The 24,978-nt window shown below is 38.6% G+C and overlaps 2 protein-coding genes across 3 annotated transcripts; one reads left to right on the top strand and one right to left on the bottom strand.

The window, feature by feature from the left end:
- The first annotated feature begins 9,159 nt into the window (after window positions 1-9,159).
- On the top strand, window positions 9,160-11,664 carry LOC104907536 (pentatricopeptide repeat-containing protein At4g21065). The gene has a single exon (XM_010696473.4). It carries the CDS (start codon window positions 9,176-9,178, stop codon window positions 11,546-11,548), a length of 2,373 nt encoding a protein of 790 aa, XP_010694775.2. The 5' UTR covers window positions 9,160-9,175; the 3' UTR covers window positions 11,549-11,664.
- LOC104907537 (uncharacterized) lies at window positions 11,627-19,559 on the bottom strand. Of its 2 annotated transcripts, XM_010696476.4 has the most exons (6): window positions 19,207-19,347; window positions 18,291-18,347; window positions 16,570-16,859; window positions 16,366-16,455; window positions 12,102-12,442; window positions 11,627-12,012 (listed from the first exon to the last, which is right to left on the bottom strand). In XM_010696476.4, the coding sequence occupies exons 3-6, from the start codon at window positions 16,786-16,788 to the stop codon at window positions 11,748-11,750; spliced, it is 915 nt and encodes a 304-aa protein (XP_010694778.2). In that variant the 5' UTR covers window positions 16,789-16,859; window positions 18,291-18,347; window positions 19,207-19,347; the 3' UTR covers window positions 11,627-11,747. The 2 variants fall into 2 exon arrangements, with proteins under 2 accessions (XP_010694778.2, XP_010694777.2); XM_010696475.4 differs by lacking the exon at window positions 18,291-18,347 and having other exon boundaries at window positions 19,207-19,559.
- Between the last annotated feature and the right edge of the window lie 5,419 nt (window positions 19,560-24,978).

The following is a 24,978-nucleotide window of genomic DNA, read 5'->3' as shown; positions in this document are numbered from 1 at the left end:
CAGTCATGCCGTCTCTGGATGGCCTACTTTGTTCATTTTTCTAACTAGCTTGAACTAGGATGTAATTATGACTTTACTTTAATTAATGAAGCTCTATCGCGTTCTTTTGCCGGTAAATCAATTGATTAATATTGTTGCTTTATCGCATTCTTTTTCTATTTACCTTGTTATTGGCAAACGAAAGTAGGCAATATAATTTTATGATGGCGGATTCTAGTTGGTTCATAACACTAGTGGAAAAATGAAGAAGGGCTGCGCTGAAAAAGGCTTGTAGGGGTGCGCTTTTTGACAGCAGCCCTTTCAATAGTAGCCCTTCACTTTTTAAGTAAGGGATGCGCTTTACAAGCTTAGAAGGGCTACGCTTTTTAGTAAAAGCGCAACCCTTCTAAGCTTGAAGGGCTGCGCTTTTTTCAACAAGCGCAACCCTTCTAAGCTTGAAGGGATGCAGCCTTCATGAGCCTTCCTACTATGAAGGGTTGCGCTATGAAAAAAGCACATCCCTTCTTGCTGATTTTTTTTAAAAAAAAATAAGTAGCCTCCACACAGCCTGCACGACCCATCCCACCCACAGCCCCTGCCCACCCCCTGCCTCTGCCCACCCCAGCCCACCCCCTGCCTCTGCCCACCCTAGCCCACCCCCTGCCTCTGCCCACACCCACACCCACCCAGACCTGCTGCCCACCCCAGCCCACACCCCTACCCACCCCCACACCCACCCAGACCTGCTGCCCACCCCTGCCAACCCCTGCCCACCCCCAGCCCACCCCTGCCCACCCCCTGCCCACCCCTGCCCACCCCTGCACAGCCCCCAGCCCACCCCTCTACCGTTAAGGTCATTGACCAACCAAGACTAACTTTAGCTCATATATTAATCTCTCATGCCGGCATATTCGATTAGGTCATGGACCAGCAAGAGAGTTATAATGGCTTCCTCCTATCGGCAGATTCGAGGAGATCGTTGACCGATCAGGGGTATGTAACTGATTTGCATTCTTCTGTCGGTAGGTCTCTATTGGGTCATTAACCAACAAGAGCTATGACGTGAGTCATGCTCATCCTCCATCGGCAGATCTTAAAAGGTCATTGACCGATGGAAGGGATAGTCATGAATTTGTTCTAGTTTTTCGTGACTGCAGATCCAATGAGGTCATGGACCATCTGGGAAGTAATAATGAATTGTACGCATTGTAGGTTAGAAGATGCTCGTCTTATTAAAGTGGCTCTTCCCGGTCATATTGGAATTATTCAACTACAATCAAATAATACTCCACTCTGTCCCATAATATTCTTGACACTTATCAAGGCACATAGTTTTAGATGATAAGTTGTTGTTTGGTTTTCAAATGTTATTTTATTGAAAAATAGATGTGATAGGAGTTAGTAGTTAGTAAAAGTAGTATTATTTTATTTTAAGGAGAGATAATCATGGTCATGGTTAGAGTTGGTAGGTAATAAGAGTGGTATTATTTTATTTGGAGGAGAGAGAGTGTGGGCCAATAGTTAAAAGGTAGAATGAGTAAAATAATAGTGGGTCATATCCCAAAATAGAGTGTGAAGTGTATTTTAGGACAGATAAAAAAGGAAAGAGTAAAGAGTATTTTGGGACGGATAGAGTACTAGGTTTGGCTAAGTAATGTTACTTATGGAAACAATGTCGTTTTATTTTTAACTAGGGGAACATCATAAGAATCAAAACTAAGAAAGCTAACACACTGGCATTCCGGATGTTCTTCAATAGCTTATATGTCATGTCTTCTAGCCGGTACGTCCCTTGCACAATCTCCTTTTTTACTAGGTAGGGCCCTTCCCAGTTAGCTGTTAACTTTTCATCAGCATGGACTTTTCCTATAGTCGTTATGCGTCTTAAGACTAAATCTTCCTTATTGGCCGGCTTAATTCGCACTCGTTGTAGGCTTTCAATCTTTGTAAGCGGCTGACCTAAGCTTTATGGCTAGCCTTACCTCTAGCAATAGATTTATATCCTCCTTGTGCAGTTTATTTTATGCTTTGGATCATAGTTTAGAATTCTCCAGTTTGGCAATCTAACTTCAATCAGTAGCACAACTTCACCACCAAATGCTATTCTGTAAGGGGTATCCCCTGATGTTTCTTTTTCTGTAGTCCTGTTGGACCATAGTACTGCTGGAATCATGTCAGCCCATGCACCCTTCAAATCATCTAGTTTCTTTTTTAGTGTGCTCATGATTTTCTTGTTAGCGGACTCAGCTTGGTCGTTACTTTGTGTGGACACATTGAGAAGTATGTAAATTTAATGTCGTAAGGACTCAGGAAACTCTTGATCGGTCCGTAATCGGATTGGACGTCATCGTCCATCACAATTCCCATGGGAATTCCAACCTTGTGATGAGGTTCTGACAGATGAATTTTTTTACCTGATTGGTCGTGATCTTTACTATCGGTTTCGCTTTAATCAATTTAGTGAAGTAATCAATTCTTACTATCAACAACTTTCTTCCCTCGGATGGTGGTGTGAAAGAATCTATGATATGCATCCCCCACTGAACGAAAGGGATTGGATTTAGGATTGACTGCAAATCGTTTGTCACCTCTACACCCATCCCATCCTCCTTCTCCCCCTGTCACACAACAACCAGACCACCCTGCACCCCCCCCCCCCTAAGGGTTCAGAGTGCCTAAAAGACAAGGTATGTACCAAAGAAGAAAAGAGGTGAGAGGAATACTAGGAACAAGCCTAGGCAATCAGCTACAGAAGAGGCTGCAGATCATGATGAAATGAAGACTGGTAAGGGTGATGGTGAACAAGATGAACCCAGGGACTTTGAGAGTAGTGAAGATGAGGACTTTACTGCCTCAACAGAAGCAGATGAAGAAGAGGATGAGTTGGAGGATTATGTGAATGAAGATGAGAATGAGGGTGTTTTAGAAGATGATGCCAGTGAGAAGGGTTTTGAAGATTTATTGGATGACTAGAGTGCAATGGACAAAATTTACATAAATGGTAAAGTGGCTGGTCACATGGATTTTGGGGATGTTAAGCTATAGGCTTGGATGATTTTCTCCAATAAAGAGCAATTTTTGGGAGTTTTTAAGGACTATTGTGTGCAGGAGGGCTTTGTTGTGTGCCCTTATAAGCATGACAACAAGATATACACTGCTAGGTGCAACTATGAAAACTATCCTTGGAGGATTCATGCATCTGTCCTCATGGATGGAAGCAGTTGGGCTATAAAGTCCATTACATGGGAGCATACAAGTTGTCAGAGGCTTGAATAAAACCCAATGGTGTCCTATTACTGGCTATGTAGTTACTTATTAGGTGATTTGCAAGCAAATCCTGACTGTCCAATTCAGTATTTGCAGAAATTATGCTTGGATAGATATAGGTTAAGGGTGAAGCTAAGTTTGTTGTACAAATTCAGGGGGGATGGCAAAGGAAAGGATTTATGGGGGGTTCCGTGACTCTTATGATCTCTTACCAGGTTATGTGGAGATGATAAAGACCACCAGCCCCGGTAGTTATTGTCTTGTTACTTGGAGTGAAGTTGTTGCTGGTAAAATCCCTCACTTCAAGGCTTATTTCATTTCATTTGCTTGTATTTTGCTTGTTAGAGCTCTCAGCTTGGTCGTTACTTTACGAGTGACACACTGAGGAGTATGTGAATTTGATGTCGTAAGGACTCGAGAAACTATTAATTGGTCCGCAATCGAATTGGACATCATGGTCAATCACCATTCCCATGAGAATTCCAAACCTTGTGATGAGGTTCTAACAGATGATTATTTTTACCTAATTGGATGTGACTTTGTTGTCGATTCTACTTTAATTCATTTAGTGAAGTAATTAATTCTTACTACCATCAACTTTCTTCCCCTAGATGGTGGTGTGAAAGGTTCTATGATATCCATCCCCTACTGAGTGAAAGGGATTGGATTTAGCATTGGCTGCAAATCGTTTGCCGGCTGATGGATGACTATGGAGCGAATATTTGGCACTTGTCGCATTTCTTCACATAAGCTTGCACGCCTGCTAGCATTATCGGCCACTGGAAACCAGATCTTAGGGCCTTTATTGCCAACGTTTTTCCTACTATATAGAGGAGGAGTTAATGAGAGAGTTGGAGGAGCAAAGCCTCTTGTGGCAATTGAGATTCCAGTGTATAGTGTAAATGATCTCACTATCGTGGAATGATATAGGGTTTATTCATAGGAACATGAAGTTTTGGGAGAGTCCCAACCACAATCAAAGGCCACACAACTTGAACACCCTCCATCACCTGTTCCTTTTTCCCCTATCTAACAGCCACCTCACCCTCCATTCCCTCCTCCTTCTTCCCCTCTCACATAGCCACATCAATATCCATCCCCTCCTCCTTCTTCCCCTGTCACAAAGTCACCTCTACACCCATCCCACCATCCTTCTCCCCCTGTCACACAACAACCTGACCACCCTGCACAGCCCCTCCTCAACCTAAAAAGAAAGGCTTCTGAGTGCCAAAAAAAATCAGTGCCAAAAGACAGGATAGTTATGTACCAAAGAAGAAGAGGGGTGAGAGGAGTACTAGGAATAAGCCTAGGCAATCTACTACAGAAGAGGTTGCATGTTATGATGAAATGGAGACTGGTGAGGGTATGGTGAACAAGATGAGCCCAGGGACTTTGAGAGCAACGAAGATGAGGACTTTACTGTCTCAATAGAAGCAGATGAAGAAGAGGATGACTTGGAGGATTATGTGGATGAAGATGAGGATGAGGGTGTTTTAGAAGATGATACCAGTGAGAAGGGTTTTGAAGATTTATTGGATGACCAGAGTGCAATGGAAAAATTTACTTGAATGGTAAAGTGGTTGGTCACATGGAGTTTGGGGATGTTAAGTTGGAGGCTTGGATGATTTTCTCCAATAAAGAGCATTTTTTGGGAGTTTTTAAGGACTATTGTGTGCAGGAGGGCTCTGTTGTGTGCCCTTATAAGCATGACAATAAGATATACACTGCTAGGTGCAACTATGAAAACTATCCTTAGAGGATTCATGCATCTGTCCTCATGAATAGGAGCAGTTGGGCTATAAAGTCCATTACGGGGGAGCATGCAAGTTGTCATAGGCTTGAATAAAACTCGATGGTGTCCTAATACTGGCTATGTAGGCACTTATTGTGTGATTTGCAATCCAATCATGACTGTCCAGTTGAGTCTTTGCATAAATTATGCTTTGATAGATATAGGTTAAGGGTGAAGCTAAGGTTGTTGTACAAAGTCAAGGGGATGGAAAAGGAGAGGATTTATGGGGGGTTTATTGACTTTTATGGTCTCCTACCAGGTTATGTGGAGATGATAAAGACCACCAACCCTGGTAGTTATTGTCTTGTTACTTGGTGTGAAGTTGCTGATGGTGAAATCCCTTACTTCAAGGCTTGTTTCATTTCATTTGCTTGTATGGTTAGAGGTTTTCTTTGAAGGTGTAGGCCACTCATTCACATGGATGGAGCTCACTTGTCTGGGCACTACAAGGGACAAATGCTCATTGTTGTAGCCATAGATGGGAATAATGAGATATTTCCCTTTGCTTATGGCATTGTTGACACAAAGAGATTGGGGAGTTGGTCCAACTTTTTCATAAACATGAAGATTATGTTTGCATATATGGGAGTTTCACAAAGAAGATTGGACATTTATTAGTGATAAAATGAGGGTATGTCTCTTTATTTGCACTTTTATCCTGTTTGCTTTATTTGTATGATGTTCAAACTTAATTGAATGTTGTTTTAACTCACAATGCAAGGTGTAGAGAGTGCATTATTGTATGATGTGTTCCCAAAGGCATAGGAGAGTTTGTGCTCAGCATTTGTATTCAAACTGTAAGAATGCTGGATAGAGTGGCTCCACATTCCAAGACTTATTTTGGGTGGCTGCAAATGCTTACAACCCTTTATGTTTTTAACAAATCTATGGAGAAGATCCATAAACATAACCTTGTTGTTGTAGAATATCTTTCTAATGTGCTTGAACATTGGATTAGGCATACATTTGATCCACAAGTGTGTTGTGATCATAACACCACCAATTTTTGAAATCATTCAATGCTTGTACAAAGCCCTTAAGGCATCTACTTGTGATGTCTTTGTTAGAAGATACATACCCCTATCTGTCTGCATTCATTTCATGTATTTGTATTTAGCCTACTAACTTATTTATTGTATTCATTTCATGTTAACAGAGGCTAGAAGTTGGTGTATGAAGAAGGTTGGGGCCAGATTTGATAAGACACTTGAAATTGGTGTAGACAAACTCACAACATATGTTGCCAAGATCTTGGAAGAAAGAGGTCAGGATTCTAGGTTTTGTCAAGTGATCAATGCTGGAGGTGGAGAATTTGAAGTGAGAGATGGGAATGTGAAGTTCCCAATATGCCTTAGGACTAGGATTTGTGCATGTGGGAAGTGGTAAGGCTCTGGTATACCATGTAAGCATGCCCTAAGGGTTATTTACCACCAAAGTCTTGAGCCTCTTGATTTTGCCTCTTCCTACTTCAAAGGGGCAACCTACAAATTGACCTACTCCGGCCATATTCACCCTATGCTAGACCCTATCCAATGGCCTTCATTTGATCTGCCAAACATTTTGCTACCACCCATTAAAAGAGTTGTCGGCATACTAAGGAGAAAGGTAAAAGTGATCCAAAGAAGGGGAAGAGAAAATAGCATTGTCGGGTGCAGCAAGTGCAAGGAGGTGGGTCACAATATGAGCTGTAGGGGTGGATCCACATCAAAGCAAAAGAAGGCTTCCACTGCTACTGCTACTGGAGAAGGTGATTCTGGTGCTAGAACCAGTGTTGGCCCAAGTGGAAGAAAGAGGAAGAATGCATCAGGGGCAAGCTCATCCAAAGGGGCAGAAAAAGGGATGAAAAAGTGAAGCTACAATTATGACAGATTAATGCATGGTTCATAATTTTTTGTGCAAATATGACTGATGAAGCTAGGTTTTTTGGGTATCAAAACATTTCATCATTTTTTGTTAGCCACTTGGGATAGGTTTTTTGTAAAACTACAATTATATGCCTACTTATGTTTAATCTAGGAAAGCTAATACTTTGCAAAAGTAGTGAACTCAAATGTAATTGCTCAATTTTGATTACATTAATCACTTCATCATTACACATATAAGCAACAAAAATAAAGTTAGGCCTATTTTGGTGGTTGCTTTCTTTTGTTGTTTCAACTTCTTCTTCATATGTTGGATATCCTCCTTTAAACTTTTGTTCTATGTAAACTGGTCAGCCCCCATGCTTCCCCTGGTCCTCTAAGAGTTGCTGCCAGTTTGATGTAACTGTTCAATAGTTCCCTTGCACCACTTGAACTTATCACATTCATCACACTTGTAGTAGAGCCTTTGTGGATTTTGTGTGCTATACTGCTATCTGGACTTCTTATTGGAAGCCTTTTCTCACATTTGTATGTTTTGTTTGGAACTCTTATGTATAAGGATTCATATGAAAAAGTTGAATTGTGTGATTGTAAACTCATGACATGAAAAAAAGAATCAAGAAGGTGTTAGCTTGAGAAAACAAGAAGAGATGGTGGAGGAAATCAGAGTATAAGTATCACTTATATAAGAGAAACAAACGGCTAATTTTTATAAAAAAAATGTGCAAAAATATAAACCTCAAGGGTAAATTATGAATTAAGTTTGTAATGGACACTTGACGTCAGGGTTATGTCATTACTTTTTTTCAAACCATTGGGGCACCTGGTGAATTTTGAAAAACACGAGGGTACCAAGTGATTATTGTGGAACCTCAGGGGCACTTGGTGAAAAACTGTATTTTCATCTGTTTCTGGCATCCCAAAAGTCTGCTTAGGATCCATAGGGCGGGTGGGCTGGTAGGACCGTGGCTCAAGGCTAAAAGTATAGTTCACCCCTCCTTCTAGCGCCAATTAATCCGATTACGGAATAAATGTTGTTGGGGTAAACCGGTATCCTTCAATCATGTATGTCGGTTTGTTGTCCTGCAAGACAGAACACGTAAACTAACCTCGGGGTTTGATCCGAGTAACGCCCTCCCCCCCCCCCCCGATGCCTAAGTCAATAAAGGGTAAAAGTCGGTATATCTCAAGTAGAGTATATTAGTATATGTGTACGTACCTTATGACTCAAATCATGGGGTATTTGTATGTAGAAGTCGACAGTGTCCCAAGCTAGGTAGGACTACTCCTATTGGTCGGATATAATTCTATCTTCTTTTGATGCTTATCTTTAGGCCCATAGGATTATTTGTTGAGTAATGGATCAGACCCAGTCCTATTTAGAGATGGCCCAAATGGAGAACATCGTTAAGGTATTCCAGCATAGCCGACATGATATAGATGTCGGTATCGTAGTTTGACTCTATCCTAGTCAATGATATCTACTCGTATGCTTTGACCATGATGGTCAATAGAGTACCGGTATGTAACTTAGATAGCTCCATACAATTACTTTGACCACAAATATCTATAGTTACATAGAAGTAAAAATTATATATTATGAAAGTATTTCATGTAAAGAATCTAACAAGATCCTACTTGCCTATATTTTCCATTATGTACAAATCACAAATCTTAGTCAAAGTGACAAGTGTGAATAGAAAAAGAAAGTCCAGTTGTTGTATTTAATTCGGAATGGGGAAAGTACTAAAGTAAATAATATAGTATCAAAATAACAAAAATTAGAATTTGATCCACTTTATATAGTCAAATCAAAGTTGACGTAATGATCGAGTTGATTCGTGACTAGTCAAGTTCGGGTGTGGGTCGGTCTGTGTCATTTTAGGTCTTGGGTCAATTTTGGATTGTCACTTTTTAGGTCTAATCTAAGACTCGGGTCGGATCTTTTAAGTTGGGTCAGTTTCGCCAAGTCTAAATTTAAGTGCTGAGATTAATACTTTTCATACTACAATATACAATTTTGAATAAAAATACTACTATTAACAAATTAAATACTTTAAAAGACTGCATTTGACAAATTTACCTTTTAATATTATAAAATAACCCTCCAGATTTAGTTGGTCGGTAAAAATTAGAATTCCACTCTTAGGTGGACAATTGGACATAGTGCAAATGCAATAATCTAATCATGTGATGTGTGGACGAGAACTACTTATATGTGGCTACACCTCAATAAAGTAATGGCACCTTACGCATCTATCCATCTGCCAAGATTATGGCAACAACAAAACCCAATCTTCCTCCTTCCTTAACTCCTTTCACAACCCAAACACTCCTACAATCTACACTTCCTTCGTTTAAACTCAACTTTCAAGACTTGCGTAAACAACCACCAAAACATGATAAAATCACCTTTGATGAAACAAAGCAAATTCATGCCCACTTGCTAAAAACCCACTTCCAAAATCCTCATGAAATTCATCCAATTTTTCAACTGCATTCAACTGCTGCTGCTCGCTATAATTTCCTCATTACATCATATAACAAGAATAACCAACCAAAAGCTGCACTAAACATATATGCCCAAATGAGAGGGATGGACATTGAAACTGACAACTTTATAGTTTCTTCTGTCCTAAAATCCTGTGCACAGATTGGTTGGGTACTTTTAGGGAGAGAAATTCATGGGTTTGCATTGAAATATGGGTTACATTTTGATGTTTTTGTGGGTAATACTTTGATTCAAATGTACAGTGAATGTTCTTTTTTCGGGTCTGCACGCCTTATCTTCGATAAAATGATTAAAAGAGATGTTGTTTCTTGGAATACAATGATTAGGGGCTATATTAAACACAGAATGATTGATGAAGCGCTGAGAATGGTCAAAGAAATGCAGTACACCTCATTGAAGCCTAGTGAGAGTACAATGATTAGCATAATAAATCTTTTGGCAGATGTTTCAAACAAGAAAGTGACAAAGATCATGCTCGCTTATGTGATCAAGAATAGCTACATGAATCACTTGGGAGCTAATCTGACAACTTCTCTGATAAACATGCATGCTAAGAGTGGGAATATAGCTGTTGCGCGCTCCCTCTTTGATAGATTAGCAGAAAAGAGCATTTATTCTTATACAGCAATGGTTGCAGGCTACATTCATTGCAATGCTTTAGAGGAGGGTGTAAAACTTCTTGGGCAGATGTTAGAAGATGGAGTTTTGCCAAATGAAGTCACTCTGCTCAGTTTAATCGCGGAATGTGGAGCAGTTGAGGCTCTGGATCTGGGAAAGCAGCTACATGCATATGTACTGAGAAATGGGTTTGCCATGACTTTACCACTGGCTACTTCTTTGGTAGACATGTATGGTAAATGTTGTGAAATCAGTAGTGCAAAAGCGATCTTTGATACAATGGAGAGACGGGATATTATGACTTGGACGGCTCTCATCGCAGCTTATACACGAGGAAATTGCATTGGAGAGGCATTTGATCTCCTTGTTCTTATGAGTGAAAACGGCGTAAGGCCTAACCAGGTAACTATGGTTAGCCTTATATCGTGCTGTGCAGAATCAGGTGCACTTGATATGGGAAAATGGATTCATGCATTCATGGACAAACAAGGGATTGAAAAAGACACAGTACTTGATACTGCTCTTATTGATTTGTATGCTAAATGTGGGGACATAACCACATCCTATGCGTTGTTTAATGAAGCTATGAATAGGGATATATGCATGTGGAACTGTATGATAATGGGGTTTGGTATGCACGGTTTTGGTGAGGAAGCTTTGGAGCTCTTCACTGAAATGGAAAGATCGCACATCGAACCGAATGATATTACATTTATCGCATTGCTCAATGCTTGTAGTCATGCAGGGATGGTAACAGAAGGAAAGAGCGTTTTTGAAAACATGAAGAATAAGTATTTCTCGCCGAAGATTGAGCACTATGGTTGTATGGTGGACCTTCTAGGGAGAGCTGGCTTGCTTCACGAAGCCTATGATGTAGTACAAAGCATGCCAATGAAACCTAATACAATAGTATGGGGTGCCTTACTTGGTGCTTGCAAGATTCATAAGAACCCTAAGCTGGGGGAATTAGCCGCTAAAAAGTTGCTTGAGATAGATCCTGATAGTTGTGGTCATAATGTTCTCGTGTCCAATTTCTATGCAACAGAGAACAGATGGAAGGATGTAGTGAGTGTAAGAAAAGAAATGAGAAACCGAGGGATGAAGAAGGAACCAGGATTCAGTTGTATTGAGGTAAATGGCTCAGTTCATGAATTTACCACAGGAATTCAGGCACACCCAAGATTTGTAGAAATTGATGACATGCTTGACCAGATGATCTACAAGCTGAAGGCCTCTGGCTACGAGCCGGATACTTCTGTAGTGCTGCTGAACATTAAAGAGAAAGAAAAAGAGCAGTCACTAAAGTATCACAGTGAAAAGATTGCCATGGCACTTGGCCTCATTAGCACAGCTCCTGGAACTCCTATTAGGATTGTGAAAAATCTTAGGGTTTGTGATGATTGTCATACAGCGACAAAACTCCTCTCCAAGATCTATAACAGAGAGATTGTTGTTAGGGATCGTAACCGTTTCCACCATTTCTCAAAAGGATCTTGTTCCTGTGGTGACTATTGGTAATGCATAACAATGCTTATGCACGAATCAAAAGAGGAAAAAACATAAATGTAATACAACTGAAGTGTACAGTATATGCAGTTGCAGCTTATAATTGTGAATTATATTTCTCCTCTTAATGACACTGGCGTTTTCACAGATATTCAAACACTGTTAAGTCTTAAAGATGGTACATAGTACAAACTAAAGAAAATAAAGCCAATCAACCAAGCCACTGCTGACAACGACGATCCCCGGCGCCCCCAACAGCACGACGAATGCTGATAATCTCATTCGAGTACTTCTCCTGAAGAGATTCAAAAGCAGTCACATCAAGCTTACCCGAAACTGACTTCCCTTGTTTTCGACGAGTCTGTTGATCCCGTATTGAAGCCCAAAGTTTCTCGATGGCATGCCTTTGTTGAGAGGTGAACCTTGATACGTTATCAAAGGCATGCTTCACCAATATGTCAATAACAGTCTGACACCTGCAAAGAAGATGTTCATTGTTGTGAGAACCAGAATCAGAAATGAAGTGAGATATTGTTTAATATTGCAAGGGGTGCAAAAAACTAACCATGGGATTTTATAGCGCTTTGCAGCTATTTCCAAACAATTGATTAGGGCTTCTCTTTGTAACTTCAGGAATCTCATCATCTCCTCTTCTTCCTTCCCTTTATTGTCCTTTCCTTTCTCGTCTTTCTTCGGTTTATTTGAGATAAGAGCATCAAGCCCAAAAGGATCAGACTCTTCTTCAGTGGTACCCTCAGAAGAAATCACATCTTGGTTTGACTGAACCTCTTTACTTGCCATTTCTTTCTCGTCTCGAAGCGCTGCAGCTTCCACAGCATCATCTTCCTTGGTTGCAACAGGAAGATTAGATATCAACTCTTTGATGTGTCCAGAAGCTTTTGAGAACTACATGAAGCCCAAATGAAAAGTTAAGCAGCAAGTCACCATACATGCATCACAAATTCGAGAAGCTAGATCATTAAACATCTGGCAACTGTGATTGCATCAACCAAAGCAAAAAGGAAACACGACTTGAATAGGAACTAGCGTACAAAGAATTAAGACCTATGAACTATAGAAGGGCTTGGGATTTTCAGCTACTACAGGGGAAAAAAGAGACCACAGAGAACAGAAATCAATAGTTCTTCAAACCCCCCCCCCCCCTTCTCCCTGGTGAGCAGGTGTATAGAAGTCAGACAGAAAAAGCTTACCAAACCCATGCATTTTCCGTGTAACTCTCATTTTGACCCTCGCCAAAAGGTTTGGGTTATACCACATTAGTGATGACTTCAGCAAACCTGCTTTCTAAATTTGAGCTTATAGACTTTTGCATTAAACATGAAACCACTCAAAAATTACGGTTCTGAAAAGAGATTGGAACCTGACTACAACTTATCGCCAGTCAAGAGAAAATAAAAAGGAAGAAACCTTAAATTTGTCAATAAGTAATATCGTAAAGCTAGTTAACCTAATGAAACTGAAAACCCAATCAAATAGTAACATTCGACAAATATTTTTAAAAAATTAAACAGAAAGGACTGAGTATCTAACAGAAAAGATACAGAAGTACTAAATTATCTATTCTCTGTAGTTTACCCATACTTACTTTTCCTTTCCTCTAATATCCACTTCTGATCTCTTCTTTCCTTTAGTAAATGGTAACTCAACTTCAATCCACACCCTTGTCATATTTAGCTCTTCAGACATCACCATGTTTTAGATACAAGAAAGGTAACTTGGGGGTTTTAGATAAACCCGGGCATTTTTTGACAAAACCCTAGATAAACTCGATACACATCTAACTCAAACTTGAGTTATAATTTATGCCAATCACCTAAGTTAAAACGTTATAGCTAACTATCTATATGGCAACTTGAGGGAGATGGGTTACGGAGAACAAACATAACTGCCACTATATAAGGTTCAGTGTTTTCCAAAAAACACATAAAGAAGGGAAAGAAAAATTCCTATAGAATGTCATCAAGCACCTAGAAACAGATCAAAAGCTGAATATGGAATTCCATGTATTCATGCAAGAGCATGATTCATAGGAAACCTGAAAACCTTTCTTTTATTTGACATTCTTCCCATGCTGTCAATCTTACAAAGCAGCAGATATTCCTTTCTACATGATAAATTTCACACATTATGGGACTTGATAAAGATCTGAGTAATATGCAACCTATGGGCACAGCAAAGAACCAGCACCTAAACGTGGACTCACAAGTCAGAAACATGAATTTGCCATTTGCACTGCCAGTAAAGCTGCATAAGCATGGGAACCACTTCCCTGAAAGATACCTTCTTTAATTTGTCGGATAAGCTGGAGGGTGAGGTTATGCAAACTACGTCAAGTATTCAAGGTCAGAGCATAGTGATCCAATAAAAAGAAGTGGCTGTGGGGATATAAACCCATACACAACTACACAAGCACAAGCATGAAGTGGTTTTGGGTTACAATCATTTCCCAACATAATGTAAAAATGTAGTAGACAGCTAAAATGCTCCGTGTGCACTACGACGAAATTTCTATCACCATGTCTCTGCTGTCATCTTCCAGAGAATACATGTTGACAGGAATCATCTAAGATATAATAATGTATCTAGTTAAAGCAGCAAGAGTATCCTGATGCTGTTTGTGAAACATACGTTGACCCAACTAACCCCAACTTCCACATTTCTGAACCACCTAACAATTTAATCCAAGAAGCCAAGGATGGAGGCACAGACAGAACAGGCAAAAAAAAAAAAAGTACAGAAAAGCTGCAGGGTGGAGGTTGACTTTACTGCAAGGTTTCCGGAAATGGAAACATGTAGAGATGCGCACAAAAAGAAATGGTATGAAAACTTTAGCAGACTTGCAAAGAACCTTGCATCCACACAAAACCCAGCAAAACATGAAAAGGCAATGTATCTGAAAGAGCAAGCAGCTCACAAGCAAGTTTCTGGAATATCTGTAGCCTGAAAATTCAGCAAAACAAAAAGTTGCAATAAGCAAATGTGTGAAGTTGCCTTCTTCCTCATGAAGACCTGGACTAACACAATAAGTGTCAAACACTTGGAGTCACCATGGATAAAAATCTCACAGCACTATCACTTCTTAGCAAAGTGTGGCAGCGTGAAATGAGGAATATTGTTAAAGCAAAATCAATACTGGCTAAAGTTTTGAAGTGTAATGGTGTTAGGCTAGCCCAGATGGAGTCCTTGCACTGAAATAATTTTAGACATAATAAAGGATGACCAAAATGGGACTTTGATACTTTGACCTAATAAACTGGGACTTATATTAGTTCTTAAAAAATGAAGGAAAAATTAATTTTGTCTTGGGCCGGTTGGGCCTGTTTTGCTTCAGTACTTTCAACCTCAATAAATTACTCATTACACATTATTGTAATCATTTTATATTATATGCCATTTACTCATTTCATACTTGCTGGAATTGCCATTTCCATTATCATGCAAATCAATAATGAAGCAATCATCGCCAGCAGAACTACATACTACATCTACATGTCGCCATTCAGAATTACGAACATCCATCATGAGTCCTTTATTCATAAAAAAATCCAAGCACAATCAAACTTGACAACATTAGTGCAATCATCTTAACAAAGATGCTGATTGTAAGGAACATCTTTCCTAATCGTATTAATCTACATTCTACAATTAAAGACACAAAATTTAACTTCTCAAGTCCTCAACTAGGTCCTAAATCCGATGCAAAATCTGCCAAATAACCATAGATATAACCTTCCTTTTTCCATGGTGAATTATTATCCAGCAGTCATACCACTATGAAACGAAAAGAATAAATTATGAGGCAACTCTGACCAAAAGCTACTACCTTACTGGCATGGCATTGGAAGATCCCATCCATCCATCCCTGAGTAGTATTATATCACTTGGATGGACAGATTGACATTCGGCAAAAACCACTTCCATGAAGATTCTATTCTATCAGCACAGTTTCCTCCAAATCCACATTTCACTGCATGAATTCAAACACTGTAACTGTCCACAGCCGAGTCTTAATTGATATCCTCTAATCAAGGAATATTACAGAAAATAGCCCTCAAGCGGCTCCTTGTTTCTAGCCATGAGAAATCCAGATAGGTTATTATCACAGAATGCAAAAAAGGGCAGCAGAGTTTGGTGGAAACAGAAATAGAGATGAGATTGGAAAAAATTAAATAAGAAAATAAAACGCACCCTTTTAAATTGCCTTTATAGGAATATCTAGCAGTTAGCTAAATACATTTTCAACCCAAGAGAACATATGCATAGCAGAATACCAGTAACAATAAAAAAATCGTGGATGCGATCGCAATCACTGTAACATTTGTGCTGTCACGGATACGGCTTCTAACGGATGAATGGGACGGATAGCGGCCGACGCGGCATGAATTTTTTCAAAAGATTTACATTATTATGTTCTAACCTTATTTGCATTGTTTTAGTTTCTGAAGCATTATTACAATATAATAAAATCAAATCTACCACAATATCATGTTTCATCAGCTATATAATTAATTCATAAACACTTTTGGCCAATGTTTGAAAAGACCAGCTGTAATGCGGATAAAAAAAGTTCTGACGTGAGGACTTCGCGTTACGGAACGAACAACACGACGACAAGTGATTTTTATTGTGGTGTTCCATGACGGGATTTAACGGAACAACAAATCCAAAATCCGTTACAAAACGGTTGTTCCGTAATTGAATGGTTGAGTTTTAATTCCATGGTAACAAGCACTTGAATGCATAACCCAGCACAATGTACATATGGGAAGCATAGACTTGGCGTAAGTCCATATAGCATAAATTCTTACCACAAAGCTGTCATCAGTATACAAGTCATTTGCCACCACAGCCCGGATAGTCCACGCAGTTAGCCGATTCTTCTGCATTTTATTGAGACACTGCAGTGATACAACACAAAGAGAGTTAATCTACAAGAAAAGAATTTTAAATCTGAGGACAACCATCACAAACAGCAAAGAAACCTACACAATAAAGAACATGGGAAAACTTACTTCTCTTGCATCTTGTGCTACAGAAAACAATGTATGATAATCAGATCGTACAGAAGCATCATTACACAAAGTAGGCGAAAGCATTGCTGCTTCCAGTATGCCGCAGAAGTGATCAGCTGTTTCAGGTCTGACGCTTCCAGCCTGAATCAACTGTACAGCCAACTTTGAAGCTTTGCTGAACTTCGCAGGGTTACCTATGTGGGAGGCTATCTTCTGCATGGCCTCTACAATTTGTGATACTGACGCATCGGTAGTGGTTTTAAACCGCAGTTTCTTTTCAGATCCACTATCTGACAAGATTTACAAAAAAAATCAGCACCTTAATAAAGTTTTGGTACTACGCTCAGAGATACATAATCAAAAAAAATTTAATGCTATAACAGTATAACTAGTAAGTGCCCAAGTGATGTCAAGGATTGTTGCATGTCTTATATTTTGCTAATGATGGAAAATTGATGTGCTAGTGTTGTAGTTTCTGACTAATCATTGTGGTCTTACTGTACGCGTGTTAATAGCTGGGGCAATGCTCCAATTTATTGAGCGCCACATATTTGCGTTGTCATGGTGCTCCATACTCGTCGTGATTAATCATTTTCCTTCTTTGGCGATCTCATCGTTTGTACTTACAATGATGTTTTCACATCATTATTTTATATATAAGAATACATTGTCGCCGTACATCTATTCCAAAAAGAAATATGTATCAATAGTTTAACGCAGTGACACATAATAGTGTGACACTGTATTCCCTCAACACCATGTCCCCTTTTGGGAAATGTAGAGTTCAAACATTGTGATTATAAAAGAATAATTGATGCAAGATGATACCTATACTTTTATGTTTGGATTATAATTTATAACACTCTATTCGCATTGGATCCAAACATTGTCTATGAATTACCAAGATATAACATTTAGCGCTGAGCATTTCCCAGAACACATAATTGAGTACTTTTTATTACATTCTTTTTTAATTGTAAACATGCTTCACAATCTCTAAATACACGTCTTTCACCATCATATATAAACAATTCTATCAAATTTGGATATTTTAAATTAAACATCAAAATATATCTAAAAGACCCCTCATGATAATGTCAATTACATATCAGTCAAAGTTTACAGAGTTCCCAAAGAAGTCCAATGTTGCAATTTAATTAGAAGAAAGGAAGTATTCTACTTTGTGAAAAGTGAAAACTGACAAGCAAACTGGATTTGGAGGTTGTGTATGATTGTTCTTTCATCTCGTTCCCCTATTGTGACTTAATTGCCACATTCCGGAGGTCGTGAATTTGGGGATAGCAACAACAATGCGTGTTACTTTTCATCTGTATGGAGAAGACATGGTGTGAGATCTATACCATGGGCTGGGGGGAGCACTACGTGGCAGATATACTCTACCGTGTACTGTCAATGCTTTTTCAATGTTATAACTGTCCGATATGTCTTTCTCTTTTTAACAACATTATGAAATGTTTATGGAAGCTGATTATAAAAAAAATAAGTGGTGAACAATATGACTATAATGGTCTCACATAACAAATCCAATGCTACAACAATATCCAGAAGACTCCCTCCAAATCAATCTATGTTTGAAATAAAAATTAATCAAGACGACAAAAATAAAATTTAATTGACTTATTGCTGTTAAAATCCTTGAGACACAGATGAGTCCAAAACTTCAAAGAAAATGTTAGAAACTAGAGAAAATCATCAATCACCTATATAAATGACATGCAAGGGTCAAATCCTGCAGAACCATGAAACTCCTTAACATCCTGAAATCAAAGACAAAGAGAAGTTGAAACATTTGCATCTTGGAAGAATCAGACCCGTGTAGATACAAATCTGATTTACTAAAGTCACGAATCATTGGTGCCATCTAGGTCAATAGCGAAATCCGAGTACCAACCCTGGATACTAATTTGACGAGACCAACTCGGTAATATCATTGCCTACCCAACTATAACAAGAAATTGTTAATAACAATTATACAAAAACCTACAGCTGCCCTTAAATCTTGGCCAGAGATTCAGAGTTTTATCAGTCAAGTTCACATTACAGACCATACATTAATACTTTTACTAAATCTTGATAAAAAATGATTCATCCCCTAAAGTGACTCTGCCTGTCTAAAAAAACACTATATTAAACAGACCTATAAATTTAAGTCAGCAACAACCCTTAATCGCAACCATAAGTGACTCGACATCATCCAAACTAATAATCAAGACTCCAAATTTTCCAATCTTGAACTTCTTACACAGAATTATTCATTTCTTAGAAACAACTCTCCCTACCTAGAAACCCTAATATGACCAAACCCTTAACTCTAAGTTAGCTGTAACTCATAGTTACCAAAACTCCATACTCAAGCATATCAACCAACAACCTACATCATTTTAACTACAGTTGGTATATAAAAAAATACTGCCTTACTTTACTATTCAAGCGAAAGGGGTCTCTTAAAAAGTAGCGCAAACAAAAAGCGACCCCTTTAAAATAAATAGTGCAAAAATTTCAATCAAAGTGCATAAAAATCGACTTCAATCTCACTCTATCAACACGAAATTGAAAACATACATAATTAAGTTAAATAGTAGGAGCGATTAAGAGAGAGAAAAGAAGTAAAATTACCAAGAGGAGAGGTAAATTCTGGAGGTTTGGGCCGTTTAAGGGCGCTTTTAAGGGGAGGAGGAGGGAGTAAATTAGGGTCATTAGTAGTATTGTTTGCATTGAATTTGACGGATTTGCGAAGTTGTAGAGGTTGATGTTCTTGAGGAGGAGATGAGTGGTATGAAGGAGGTGGTAAGTCGCCGAACAAATCCCCCGCCATTCTTTCTCTCTCCTCCCGCTATCAGGTTGTCGCAGCCACAATCTGGAGTGGAATTTGTTTTGAGGAGCTTTCAATAAGGAATTACTGCTGTGAGCTGTCACCGTAGACTAGTGATCTATCTGTAATCGACCTCAACTCAACTCGATCTTTTTATGGGCTCGATTTGATATTTTATGGTTCAAACCTCAACCAACACACGCAATTTGATGATTAGAAAATCAGACCAAACTCTAATATGATACTCCTTCCGTTTTCTTCCGTTTCTTTTTAATCTACACACTTTTTTTTTTAATATGTTTCCTTTTAATCTACACACGGTTGTTTTTTCTATATTTACTAATATATCACATCTACTTTCTCCTCCTTTTCCACCCATGTCATTCACTTTTTAATATTTTAACCCATTCTTTTGTTTCTCTCTCTCACTTTTCAGTTTCTCTCTCCACCTTTTCAGTTTCTCTCTCAAACTTTTGTACTTCCTCCTTGGTTCCGCCCAAAGTGAAGTGAGTAAATTAATATGAAACGGATGGAGTAGAACTTTTTGTTCACTTGAGACTTGACATTAGTCCGATATTCGAACTGGTTTGCTAAACTACGCCCTAGAATTTCTTAGTAACGCCCGAATACGTATAATATACCGTATTTTCTAATTTTAATTTTTCTCCCCTTCTTCATTCATTTTCCCCCTCAAGTCCCATCTTCTTCCATATAACCCACTAGACACCGGTGCTGACGCACCACCGCCACACTGCTACTGGCGTCACCACCATCGTTGTACCCCCACCACATCATCACCCATCTTCTTCTCTCTCCTGTGTTTTCTTAATTACAGTGAATTTTTTTTTAAAAAAAAGAAGGGATGCGTACACCATGAACGCCCCACCATCGGTGGAGGCGTCCATGGCAGGCGCTCCACTACAAGGTGAAGCGTCTGTCATGGTCGCCTCCCACTGGTGGTGGGGCGTCCATGGTGGACGCCTCTCTTCTTTTTTAAAAAAAGGCGGCCATGGCAGGCGCCTCACCGTATGGTGAAGCGCCTACCATGGGCGCCCTCTCTATAATTTTTTTTTAAAAAAAAATCAATCTCCTCTAGTGTGCCGGTGGTGGTGGTACGACGGCGGAGACAACGTTTTGGTGTGCCAGTGGTGGTTTGAAAGAAGGGGATGGGAAGTGAGTGAAGGGGAGAAAGAAAATGAAGCTGTATTATATGAATCTTCATTGAATTGGTGGTGGTGGCGGCGGTGTTGGTGGCAGCGGCGTTGGTGTGGTGTTGATGGTGGTACTGTTGGTGGTGGCGGCTCCAATGGTGGTGAAGGGACAGGGGGAGGGGAAGGAAAGAAGAGAGAAAAAAATGGAGGTATAAATATACAATATAAAAATACTGTATTTAGGGTGTTAGTAGGATATATTAGGGCTTCAAATAGCAAAATCCTATTCGAAATCCAAATTGAAGAGACTTGTTATCTATCCAATCTCAAACAACTTTAAACAAAGTTTGAACCAAAATTAATATTCAAATTGACTTTGAAAAGAATGTTCATGTAAATTTATCTAATATGATTGGTTTTATATTTGTTTATTAGCATGTGATCTTGAAATATCTATAGGCCTTTTTTAAAAATTAAAATTAATTCATTGATTTAAAATCAAACGGTATCCATAGAATAAAAGTAACAGATACATGTCATACTAGAACAAATAAAACTTCAATGTCAAAATCACGATCATTAATATGCAAACCTACTTTCACGTCGCTTTTTTTTCCTTCTTTTTTTTTACGATGGACAAACAAACGGAGGGATTAGAGTCCCCTCCTACCTTGAATGGCAAGAAGTTGTGCCCCCCAACCTCCATTTTGGAGATTACAAATACAATAAGGTAACAACAAAGCTAAAGACAGCATCGAGTTCACTAAAGAACTAGTCGTCGAGGTTTGAGTGTATCAAGTGCAAGACTGCTTCCTTTGAATCAGTCCAGATGCTAATAGCTCGATTAAGTCTACAAGCCTCCTATATGGGGATCCAAATGATAACAATTCGGCCTGGAGCGGTGAGCTTGGCTCTATTTTTTCAAAGTGGGATTGTCTTACACTGTGATGAAGAATCACCCACCCAAAACCAACTGAAACTTATCCGTTGCTTTTGTCCTTTTTCCACGCCTCACACGTTGGGAATTTGAGGCTTGTTCCTTGAATCTCTGCATTACCACATGCTTAAAAATCATCTCTCAAGTCACGAGCTTTTTAAAAAATCAATGCATCCATCTTTTTAGCTTCCTTGTTCTTCCTCAGATATGTTATCTCCACCGCCCCTTCGCATCGAGATCTCGTTTTAGCAACTAGTTGTGAGATCCTTGACGGGGGCATATCTAATCTCTTAAAAACCACCTCGTTTATATGGAGCCAAATATCCCAAAAGACATAAACAAAGATTTTGACAGGATATGCATGTATCTTATTTTGACATTTTGAGAAGGTAGTAAAGTTATGAACCTAATTTCAAAATTCAATCTCATCATTCCTTCCAATTCTGTCCCCAGATCCGAGGAAGCCATATGTGTTGACACACTTCACAATCACTAAATAGATGAGATGTTGTTTATTGTTCCTTTTTACAAAGCATACAAAAGGTAGACAACGTCCAATCTCTTCTCTATGATTGTTTGCATTTGAAAGTGCATTAGAGGCTTACAGCATTGTCACCACAATAATATTTTTAATTTTAGAGGGGGACAACTTTGCCACATCATTTTCCAAAAGGGGTTAGGAGAAAGTTGAGGAAGATTTATGTTAACAAACCACCAGTAGCGCGACTTAACTAAAGTTGCCATTTCGCATTCCTCTTTAGGATGGGGGCATCCTCACTTAGAGTAGAGGGTAAATGGGTTGAGAGGATTGATTGAGCAGGGGGACTACCAAAACCCATGTGGATTTCTTGCTTATCCAACTCCCATTTTCATCAATAAGATTAACTTCAAAATAAGGTTTGCTCATATCTCATAGTGAGGCCTTGCGCTTAAACTCAATTTGTTTTCCTGGAGTCCAAAAATCTTTTGTGATGCTTGTTGTTTTCCCCTCTGGATCCATATTCCCAGCCCATGCATCTTTCATCTCTATTAGCTTATCTCCACAATCCCCTATCTCCCCGAAACGCCAAACAAGGTTTTGAGAAATAGGATAAGCTTTGTACTTTGCTTTAATGACCTTGCTCGTTAGGAGATTCGGTCTAGAGTGGATACGTCAATGGTGGTTTAAACAATAAGCATCATTGTTTGATACTTCCTCGTTATATTTTTAATGTAGTAATTGACTTCACCCATGATCGCGGATAAATTCTCATCAACAAAACAATCCATAAATGAAAAAAAAAATACTCAAAACAAAGTTTGAACCTCTCACAAAGAGGGTAATAAATCCCAACATGATGTGGGTAGAACAACTCTATATATTCTTAACCTATTTTTGATTAATTTAATTTATTTTTACTTGATTAAACTCATCATTGGTGAACTGGACTTATTTTGCTAAACTTATTATTGTTGAATTTAACTTACTCTTGCTAAATTCAACGTATATGTTTTGCTTATTTTAAAATTATCTTTGTTGGGCTTAGATTATTTTTTATGATATTAAGTTATTTTGCTCAAACGAACTTTTTATGTCCCCTCTTTCTTATGTTTCTTTACTTTCCATAAATTTACCTAGGCATTGACACTTTACTCCTCTTTCATATGTGAAGTATGCCTAGTTATTTAAAGAAATAGTTTTTTTACCAAATACCCCCGAGTTTTTGCGGCGCCAATTGCGACTTGCTTTCGTCTGATGGGTCGCAAGTTGCAGCCTTTCTTATTGGTGGAGATACGGTGGTGAAGGAGGTGAGGTGTCTTGAAGAGAGAGGATGAAGAATGTCCAAGAGGAGTGAAGGAAGGAACGAAGAAGAAGAAGAACGATGTTCCTCTCTTTAATTTTCTGGTTTCCCTTTTTTTCTTTTGTTTTACTTCTTGTTTTCCTCTTCTTTCTTTCACATGCTTCTTCTCTTATTATTTTTTCTTTTGTTTTCTTTTCTCTTTTTCTTCTTCCCTGATTTTTTCTTCTTTTCTTTGGGTTGATTGGTGCTGGGCTGAATTTTACACTTGGGCTTGCCTTCTCTTTGGGATGTTTTCCAAATGATGAAATTATTTAGCATGTAGTTCAATTCTTGGACAAAAGTATTTCATTAGCAAAAAATATTTTAATTAAGTAATATTAGTAATAAATAACAACATAGCATAATATATCTAATAGTATTAGAAGTACATAAAATGCGTTTAAACTAATAGTATAAACATACTTATGATATTAAAATAAGGGGAGATAAACATATGAAATCATGCACTTACCAGTTATTTATGGTGTTTGTTGCATTCACTTGTTAAAGAAAGATAAGAAATTAATTTATTTGTAAGATGTATTATTATTGTGATTGTGTCTCACGTAATGGGCTTTGGCAATAAAACACTTGAGATGGATCCCCCATGAGTATTGAACATAAGGGGGAAGTTAGTGTGGAACTACACTCCTGCATATAGCTTAGCATGACGATGCTAGCTAATGCTTTTATTTTATCGAGCAAGTTTATGGAATTCCAATTATCAAGATCTTTGAGTGGACTAGGTTCACTCATATTCTTTATCTCTGAGATGTTGAATCTAGAGACTCACTCTCACCCTCTTTCATTACTAACAAACGTAAATTTCTCAAGTCAAGTTATTTAAAGTTCATGTAACTTTAGTAAGGGGTATGGAATCTCTTATAGTAAGAGGTGTGGAATCTCTTACACAAAAAATTAGTAGCCCGTATGACTCTAAGAGGAGGACGGTGCCCGTTCATTGCCAAATAATATTAAGTATTTAGTAAGTTCAGTTATGTGCTTGTCACATGTAGAGTCACAAGAAGAGCAAGCAGAAGTTGTTGTGAGGATTGCATGCATTATTATTTGCATTAGTTTAGTAGTGTTATATACTCATAGTTGGTGATGTATATGTTTCTTTTTTTCTTTTGGTTGTTGTTTTTCCTCAACAACCCTGTAATGACCCATTTGGCGAGCAGAGTTTAGAGAAGAAGTTTCAGGTACAAGTTCTTGATGTGCATGAGAATCATAAGCATCCGGATGGGAGTTCTACTACACGAGTACTTTCTTAATAAAGTTATTTTGAATTATAGATTTGACTTTACTTGACCATTGGGGTCAAGGCTTGACTTGTTTTGAATATGGGACTATTATGGGATAGTTTTCGAGTTTGTAACTCATTTACATACTTTATTATTTCAGTTTTATTAAAGTATTTCCAGTTTATTTTAAAAGACTTCCGCTATATTCTCTTATTAGCCTTACGTATTATCATGTGTGGCATAACACTCCCGTAGTTTCTCCTACTTTATATAAAGAGGGGTTATGGGGTGTTACAACCTACATTTTGGAGATTACAAATACAATAAGGTAACAACAAAGCTAAAGACAACATCGAGTTCACGAATTCCCTAAAGAACTAGTCGCCGAGGTTCGAGCGTCTTAGGTGTAAGACTGCTTCCTTTG

This window comes from Beta vulgaris, chromosome 4 (genome assembly GCF_026745355.1).
Source record: "Beta vulgaris subsp. vulgaris cultivar EL10 chromosome 4, EL10.2, whole genome shotgun sequence".
Classification (NCBI taxonomy): domain Eukaryota; kingdom Viridiplantae; phylum Streptophyta; class Magnoliopsida; order Caryophyllales; family Amaranthaceae; genus Beta; species Beta vulgaris.
The sequence above is the reverse complement of the archived record's forward strand: the minus strand, read 5'-3'. Positions and strand labels throughout refer to the sequence as shown.